Source organism: Antennarius striatus, chromosome 14 (assembly GCF_040054535.1).
Source record: "Antennarius striatus isolate MH-2024 chromosome 14, ASM4005453v1, whole genome shotgun sequence".
Lineage (NCBI taxonomy): Eukaryota > Metazoa > Chordata > Actinopteri > Lophiiformes > Antennariidae > Antennarius > Antennarius striatus.
Genome location: NC_090789.1, coordinates 12396592 through 12405952, shown reverse-complemented (window position 1 = coordinate 12405952; position 9361 = coordinate 12396592). Strand labels below are relative to the sequence as shown.

Genomic DNA, 9361 nt, shown 5'->3' with positions numbered 1-9361 from the left:
TACCCTTTCATAGTAAAAGCAGAGCAGAGTCGCATCAGGACATTTTATAAATATTGTATGTCGGTCTTTGTAAACTGTTTCTTCAACCTCTCCGTTCACGTTTGAAGTGGCATCTTCCTGGTGTGTTCATCGCTCACTCACCTTCCATCACACTCACACATATGAAGAACATGTGATCCAAAGTCAGAAATCGAACCCAGCATTCTGTCTGGGATTTGACGTTAACTAAACAACCTTTCAGTTGTCCCTCAGTAATAACACTAAGGAAAAAAAACCAAAGCGATAAGATATTATTATTATTAGTAGTAGTAGTAGTAGTAGTAGTAGTAGTATTACTATTAGTAGTAGTAGTAGTAGTAGTACCGTAATATTATTATGGATGGTGGCAGTAATAATGATATGCAGGAAAGGCTTTCATTGTCTTTAAGTCTTTTATTTTGAAGGCGCAGTAATATAGCTTTCTGTGTTATTCTCACTAACTCCGGTTGCTTCGTCTTGCTGCTGATGCTCCGAGGTTTGTACCATTTTCTTTTTAGTAGGGGGTTCCGAGAACCCACACATTTATACGTACTGTATATCAAAATATGGATCGGCCTTTTTGCCTGTTATTTGATGCAATGCAACTCGCTGTTTCGTCCTAAGTGCCCAGCTATGTGTGGTTCATTTACATTCAATCCATCTTATTCTGTACCACTTAAAAAAAGAATCAGTTCAATAGTGTCCAGTAATATTCACCACAGACTCCTTTCATATTCTTAGTAATTAATGTCTTTCTTTTTAGTGTTCAGAGGGTGAAAACTATTGCTCTGAACCAACAGACCAACGATTAAACCTACCCAATACAACACTGGAACTCATTGTCACCAAGAGGCAACAAAGCCACAAAAAAAAATTATAAGGAACATGTTGCACTGATAACACTGTCTACGACTGAGGAAACGCATGAGCAGAAGGTGTTTGGATTAAAATATCACTTTAACCAATATCTGCGCCTGGAGGAATGTTTGAATATGAATGGTAATGACGCTCTTACCAGATGAACAAAATTCAACAATTCAATGACACATGCAGGCATATCAGCCATTCTCCCATGAGCATTCTTCTAGGCCGCAGAAATAAATTAAAGGAATAATAATAATAATAATAATAATAATAATAATAATAATAATAATAATAATAATAATAATAATAATAATAGACCTTTATTGTCCCACAGTGGGGAAATTTGTGAATGGAGAAGTATCGCATATCGTCGCACTGAATAATCACAGAGAACATCTCCAGTGTACCTCTGGAGGGCAGACACAACAGTACAAGCATTGAAAGCACTCACCATATACCTGTATGTATTGCATGCATTGACAATTTACATATATATAAACTGGAAAAAAGATACAATAAACACTAAGCCAATCTAGCTGCAATACAGAAGGATTTCACTGACATTTCATTAATTGAGATTTCAACATAAACCATATGAAAAATGTTTTGCATCTCAAAACAGAGAGTAAAAAGATTTAAATATTTTCTCAATTATTTCTCAAATTATTATTTCATTTTTTTTAAATTTCCATGAGTGATGCAGCAGAACAAATATAATTTCAATATTCAAAAACATTTTTCAAGAACTTTCAGTAAATTGGAGTTGTAGTAGTAAAAGACAATTATGCACTTTGAGACTGAATACTTTCTCTTCTCGCTTTAGAATAATGTTTTATAGATTATGCATATAAATCGGGCTTTGATCATTTTCCAACACGACATCTTCAGATTTATTTTTCATCTCAAAACAACCATTACAATTTCACAGACATATGAAATCCTTCTTCATATCTCCAATTCTGTATTTGTGCCGCATCTCAAAAAGTCGAGAAAAACGTCCAAGATATCTTGCAGACAGACAGAAAAACAAGCAAGCAAGTAAATAAATAAACAAACAAACAAACAAACAAACAAACAAACGAGGTGATATAATAAAACGAGAATAAACAACAATGACTGAAACTGAATTTTTCAATATGATTACAGTGCACAGTGTACCAAATACAATATACTTATATTAGCCTTTTTTTAAAAATTTTATTTTATGGCCATTTGAAATGATAGTTTATGAACAAAAACACCTGTAAACGCCCATGGAAAGAAACTTTCGACGTCAAGCTTTTTATTTGGATTTTGCCCGAGCAATAACGGAAGTAGAGTGAATTTACCTTCAAATTAAACCAAGAATTTACGTGAACAGCACCTTAAATAGAGACATTTCTTATTTTTTTTAAACTTCATGATCATATTTAGTCAATAAAGAATAATCAAACTGAAAGAATCTCACATCATTGCACATGACATGTGAATCGTATGTTCCGTAATTGATCAAACGCTTTTATGTTGAAAGTACTGCCAGCAGGACTTCCGTTTACTGTGTATTTTCTTCACATCGCCATTTTGGACGAGTTTCTTCTTGAACTTTGTCAACTTTCGAGTCCTCTCCGTTTGATTTGTGTAATTAAAAAAAATATGGGTGCTTGTTTAGCACTGGGTTCCCTTGCCAGCTGTGTGAGTACACATTCACTGTCATTTTGTCGCTGTACGGTATAATACGCTTGACTTTGTGTTTCTTAGTGTCTTGATTATTTAGCTAGCGTTGGGTTGAGCAAAAACAACTTTAGGACGTCGACACCACGTGACGTGAAACTCATTGACGTCAGCGGCTAAAGTCAGTATTTCAAACATGTGTTATTTATGTTTATATTGGCAGTTGTACTATATAGGCATTGTCTATTATCTTATAACTATTGTGTTGAACTACTGTCACGTTCTGAGTCCTGACACCGTCTTCTCTTGATGTCAGTATTAATGTTCAAACTCACTATTTAACGGTGGATCGTGTTGAACGTCACAAGCAGGTAAACCTGAATGAGTTTGTTCACTGACGTTCAACTTCGAGGCGGCGGTGATTCGCCTGATTCCAGATTAGAGTCGCTCTTCCGGTGATGGTAACAATTTTTTAAAGGTGTTAATAAGATTTTTTTTTAAATTAATCTGTTACTGAATGTAAATCAACAGTAAAACCAGTAATGTGAACAAAATGTAGTGTTAAATGTGTGCGATGTGCGCGGTGTTGTTTAAGAGTGCGCAACTTCCGGGTTGTACTCATGACTTTGCTCAGTCTTCCGTGAATTGTGCGTCATTGTTTCCTTGTCATGATTTATATCAGTGTCAATGGAATATAAAAGTAGTTGCTTTTTCCCCCATGACTTTTATTTGTACGACGTATAGAATCAGATGTATTTACCTGCACTCAAAAGTTGTAAAAATACTTTACACCACAATGATAAATTGCAAATCTATATTATGTGTTGCATGGAACGACTGCTTGTATTGTAGTTATTACAAGGTCAAAGTTATTTTCCTGATTTAATCTAACAAGGTTGTAAATCCTGGTGCATAGTCATGTTTAGGCCTTTCACACCCCTTAGCCATCTAAGATGTTTTAGCAGTCCTGAAGTCATACAACAATCCTCTGTTGTCCTCTGCAAAAGAACCAGAGAGAGAGATTTGTATATTGGCACCTTTAATCGCCGGCTTGATTTCTGTTACTGAAATCATTTGTCTTTGTGTCTCTGGAAATGTGCAAAAGAAGGAGAATGATAGTTGCCCTGACAACAGACACTGTTGTCAGGGCATAGTGTGTTCATTTCTCCCATCCCCAGTTTATGCAAGGCATGCATGAATTAGCCTGGTTATCCCACACCCAGAGCCCAGCTCTTGAGCATCTTACTGTAAGAATCTTTATGGAGGCCTTGCTAACGTTCTCCCACCTCTCTTCTCCAGGCATCCTGTTTGTGTGGCACAGGGACCTGCCTCCTGTCATCATGCTGCCCGTCAGCATACAACTCCACCATGAGCCGACTGGCCTTCTCCTTCCTGTTGCTGCTGGGGACATTCGTGTCTGTCATTATGATTCTCCCAGGCATGGAGGACCATCTTAAACGGGTACAGATATGACTGGATCAAATGTAATGATCCACACATCATCATCAGGCTCTTCTCATCATTACACATTACAGGCCAAGTATTGTTACATTTTTCTGACCCATGTGGCATATCCATTTTAAGATGAGATCTGTAACCCAGAAACAGTGATATGCTTGGATTTTTTTAGTGTAATTTTTGTTGTTATTTTTAGCCTTGAAAGAAGTGATCTTTTCATTAAGATATTCTACCAAATGTAATCAGTCACTGCTCCAGCTGACCCAAATTAATCTGTGTCTGTCCACCTCTTCTTTCTTTTGTTTTCACATTGTCAGATTCCAGGTTTCTGTGTTGGAGGCAGTACCTTAATTGGAATAGAAAACAAGGTTAACTGTGACATCATAGTCGGATACAAGTCGGTGTACCGCATGTGCTTCGCCATGGCTTGCTTCTTCTTCCTCTTTGCCGTCATCATGATCCGCGTGCGCAGCAGCAAAGACCCCCGAGCCACCATCCAAAATAGGTTTGCACTTTGCTTCAGTACCACATTCCCGAGTGATCAAAACATGCTGCTCTCTGGTGGCCAAACAGATGTACTGCAACTGTCTGAGCAAATTGCTCATAAAAAGATGGACTTGGATTAATTTTTCTTTTTTCTTCCTAGTTTCTGGTTCTTCAAGTTCCTGTTGTTGGTTGGCATAGCTGTGGGAGCTTTTTTCATTCCAGATGACACATTTACTGCAGGTATTCAAACTGAAAACTGGCAATGTATCACTTTTTTTGTTTTTGTTTGTTTTTAAAAGTTTATTCTTTGTCCAAATAGCCTTGTTTTTAATTGTTTGTGTATAAAATCAGTGTGTATGATAAATGTAGTTGATTGTTGTAGTGGAATACCACAATAATTATCCACAGAAATGTGCTGTAAATATTGTTTTTGTCTGTCACTGCATAGTCTAGTAACACTCCTAAGAATTCCCTGAATTGTATTCTGTCTGGTCTCAGTATGGTATTACTTTGGAGTGGTGGGCTCTTTCATCTTCATCATCATCCAACTCATCCTACTGGTGGATTTTGCACATTCCTGGAATCAGTCCTGGCTGGAGAAGGCAGAGGAAGGAAACACCAAGTGCTGGTTTGCAGGTAGAAGGGCAACACACCTTCCATTTGAAATAATCCTTAAAATACTCCATAAAGTTTGAGGAGAATAACTGCTGTGTATTCTGCTGGAGCTGCAGCAGATACTTCTGTAGCTCTCGCCAAACAAAAGAAGATTGATTAGGCTGTGGCTTAATATCCTTTGACAGCACATCTCCTCACTAGTACTGGTGCTAATGATGCTTTAAGGGCTTCTGTTTACTGTGTGTAGTTCTCTCTTCACCTGGACTGATAAAATAACGTTTAAACAATGAGTTTGGTTTCCAGTCAGGGAGTTGACTCTGCTCTTTGCTCTTGTTTTCCTCACAGCTCTGCTGACCGTCACCTTGGTCAACTTTGCGTTGGCTTTCACAGCTGTTGTTCTTTTCTATGTGTTTTACACCCAACCTGATGACTGTACGGAGCACAAGGTCTTCATCAGCCTCAATTTGATATTCTGCATCATTGTGTCCATCGTTTCTATTCTTCCCAAAGTTCAGGTAATGCAGAGATTTCAGAAGTCAGTTCTCAGTCTAGAGGATAAACTGCTGTGCAATAAGCTTCTTTCCTAGCTGTACTTTCTGTCTTCTCAGTGACAGAGAATAACATTTATTGAGCAGTGAAGAGTCTGATTTTTCCCGAGACACTGATTTCTAATCCTCATTTCATGCTATATCGTTACAGGAGGCTCAGCCCAGTTCAGGCCTGCTCCAGGCCTCCCTGATCTCCCTGTACACCATGTATGTCACCTGGTCAGCCATGTCCAACAACCCCAGTAAGACCAATGAATCTTAATTCACAACATGAATCAACATAGCTTACAAGAGTTTAAAGGAACTATACAGATGTGTCACTCCACACACTGACCAACATCCAATTCTCTTTTTATCTAGTTATCGGTTTCTGTCGCATTGTCAGCTATTTATGTTGTGATTTTTTGTTCCCAACTCAGACCGGAATTGTAACCCCAGTCTGTTGAGTTTGGTTCAGTCCAACGGTCCTACTCCAACAGCACCTTCTCCGACACAAGCGCCTCATGTCCAGTGGTGGGATGCACAGGGCATTGTGGGATTGATCATCTTCTTGTTCTGCACTCTCTACGCCAGGTATTTCATAATCTGCCTGAACAACAAGAAGAGTTGATTTGAAGTGTTAAAATCCCAGAAGAGGTGTGAGTGTAGTTGATAAAAATAATTTTGCAATTGCAGATTTTTGATGACATTTATTAAGTTATACTTTACAATATGATATGAAAGAAGAATAACTTGAGTATGAAATTCTAAGAGGAGGCATTGAGTGTTAGGATCAGTTTCAGTAGAGAAACAAAGATTATGTATATTCAGAAGAAACGATAATTTACCGAATAAGATGGCTTACCTTCTTCAACTAGTAATTCCTTATAATCCACATGTTGTCGTGTTCTGTCACTTGTTACCATGTGTCAAGACAGCTTGTTGTGCTCTCGCCCACCACAGCATCCGCTCCTCCAACAACGCCCAGGTCAACAAGCTGATGCAGACGGAGGAGGGCCAAGGTCTGACCGTCTCCGAGGCCCCGGTAGGGGAGGACGGAGTCAGACGAGCCATAGACAACGAAGAGGAGAGCGTCACCTACAGCTACTCCTTTTTCCACTTCTGCCTCTTTCTGGCCTCCCTCTACATCATGATGACCCTCACCAACTGGTACAAGTAAGTAATCGATCAGTCCTTTGATAGACAGTCCTGCGTCTGTCGCCTGTTTCATGTTGATAGGCTGCCTGTCTCGCAGCACTGACCTCTGTCTGATGTTTCTTGCTAATCAGGCCCGATGACAACACGCAGACCATGAAGACATCTATGCCAGCTGTGTGGGTGAAGATTTGCTCCAGCTGGCTTGGCTTGGCCATCTTCCTCTGGACCCTGGTTGCCCCGCTGGTGCTCCCAGGCAGAGATTTCACCTAGAGACAGGGAAGTCTGTCAACCCGTAGCTTGCACCTTGAAGACAGATAGCTTTGGCTTAAAAATGATCCGTTTGAGTCTCTTGTAACACTATATTTAAGTCTGGAGAATGACACATTGATATACTTTTTTTTTAATGAGAGGTGCACCAACTTCATTTGATAATTGATTTTTCTAAAGTGTCACCAAATTATTTTGGATATAACCAAACTAGAACTGGCCAAACTTAGACTGTTCCTGTTTGGCTGCTCAGTCACTGCACCACCCATTTTTCAATGTTTAAATTTGCAGTTTTCTATTGTCAAGTTGAGTTTTCAAAAAAATTTCTATCTCAGGTTATTGTTCGTGTTTTTTCTCCTCCATGGTTACTGTTCTGATTGAGAAATAATCAGGTTAAAACCAGATGATCCTTTAAGGGAACTGATACTGATTTTATTTTTTTCAACTTTATTCATTCCTTCGGAAGATGTCCACAACTTTAAGATTATTGTATTCTTGCCTTTTTTTAACAGTGGTGCCTTACTACAGTTTGCAAATTGAGTGGGACCAGTTTTGAAATCCTTCCATCCACTTTTTATTTTGTTAAGACTTCAGTGTAAAGTTGCTTCCTATGTATACTGTTGTTTCGCTTTTCACCATGATCAATAAAATTGCTATGTTTATAATCAGTGCAGGAAACATTTAGTCCTGTAGGTGGGGCTGCTGTTCACAGACCGGGACTGTTTCTGTGTGGAGATGACTGAGTTTCAAACCAATGTCGACATATTTGGTCTGAGCTTCACACAATACTTTAACCAGTTCTCGCTATGTTAGAAATTGGCTTTTGTTTTTTTCAGAAATGGAAAACACAGTGTCATCGAGTCAGATCAGTAGGGATTTCCAAATGCTTCCTCCCTCCATTAATCACATAAACCTGCTAAAATGTGATTTATTATGTTCCACCCATGCAGGATTCCCCAGTGCCCCAAACACACACTCATGTAGACATGCACATTTGGCAAGCAATCTAGAGGGAATGTGTTTTTCTCCTATTACAAGAACAGCCTGTGCAGGAGACTGAACACAACACTTCATTATACTTATCCATTCACTCAAGTTTCTTTGGGGTGGAACCACCAAACTACTGTTGTACTTGGAGTGATGACAAGTCTGGGAAGTCGTGCAATGCTGATTCCAAAGACGGGACACAATGAAACATAAACAACCATAATGTAATTGTTAAAAAAAGAACTGTTTACAGACAAAGTGTTACTGAGTCCATGTAGTAATAGCTTTCATACAATGATACGTTTTAGAAAGGGAAAATGAACCTTGCCCCAACACAGCTGATGACTAAACATTTCTTACTCAATCAGGATGAAATCACATGTCAACAGCAGAGAGGTTATAAACTTGAAGAAAGGCAAGTTCATACATCACCAGCTACTAAGTTAGGGTAATATTAAAAAAATGTTAACATTAAAAAGTACACATCTGAAACCTGATGAGATATAATCACAAAAAACATTTTCAGGAAGCCAGAGCCACAAAAATGTATAGGTCAGGGAAAAATGTTGAATTCAGGGGTGTCACGGGTTGTTGCAGTCTCTGGCTGCCTTGTTACATCCCGCTTCAAAGTAGTGATGTATTGCAATTTTCAGTGTTCGTCCGTTGGTTCGTTAGTCTACCAAATATCTGTGGAACTGTTGCAGATAGAAAGATGAAACAAAAAGCACATTACTCGGGCGGCAAAGGGGATGAAAATGAGATGATGATGTTGACCTTGAGAAAACCAGGTCAAGATCAAATTTCAACTTTTGTACACTCAGGAACCGGACAAGGTAGAAAGACGAGGGTAAAGCCCAGTGTAAGACAATACGTAGATCAAAGCTAGTGCTTTGGTCTACCTATGCACCTACCTAGCTTTAACCTACCCTGAGAGGTCAAAGCTATGCACTTGTCAGGTACTACTTTCAGAGTACCCTGACCTACCCTGGAAGTAGGTCAGGGTAAGTCACGGGATGTTGCAGTCTCTTACTGCCTTGTTAATTTATGCATTCATTCATTTTCCGTACCTCCAATTCCGCGGGTCACGGGGATTGCAGGAGTCTATTCCAGTGGACATAGGGGCATGACATTCTCAGTGCATTACGGAACCACACGAAAGACAAACAACCATTCATGCACACACTCACACTTACGGACAATTTGGAACCAATCAATACACCTGAAGTGCATGTTTTTATTTGAGACCAATAGAATGTACTTTTCTCTACTTTGGTTCCTGAATTCTTGAAGAGAAGGATAGAAGTACAGTATTTACAGACTAGTTATATGTT

General features: G+C 39.0%; 1 protein-coding gene across 2 annotated transcripts; it reads left to right on the top strand.

The window, feature by feature from the left end:
- Positions 1 to 2428: 2428 nt before the first annotated feature.
- serinc2 (serine incorporator 2) lies at positions 2429 to 7708 on the top strand. Of its 2 annotated transcripts, none has more exons than XM_068333608.1 (10): positions 2429 to 2553; positions 3832 to 3993; positions 4308 to 4495; positions 4637 to 4716; positions 4975 to 5112; positions 5437 to 5606; positions 5791 to 5881; positions 6059 to 6212; positions 6582 to 6794; positions 6908 to 7708. In XM_068333608.1, the coding sequence occupies exons 1-10, from the start codon at positions 2515 to 2517 to the stop codon at positions 7044 to 7046; spliced, it is 1374 nt and encodes a 457-aa protein (XP_068189709.1). In that variant the 5' UTR covers positions 2429 to 2514; the 3' UTR covers positions 7047 to 7708. The 2 variants fall into 2 exon arrangements, with proteins under 2 accessions (XP_068189709.1, XP_068189710.1); XM_068333609.1 differs by lacking the exon at positions 2429 to 2553 and adding an exon at positions 2697 to 2713.
- Positions 7709 to 9361: the final 1653 nt, after the last annotated feature.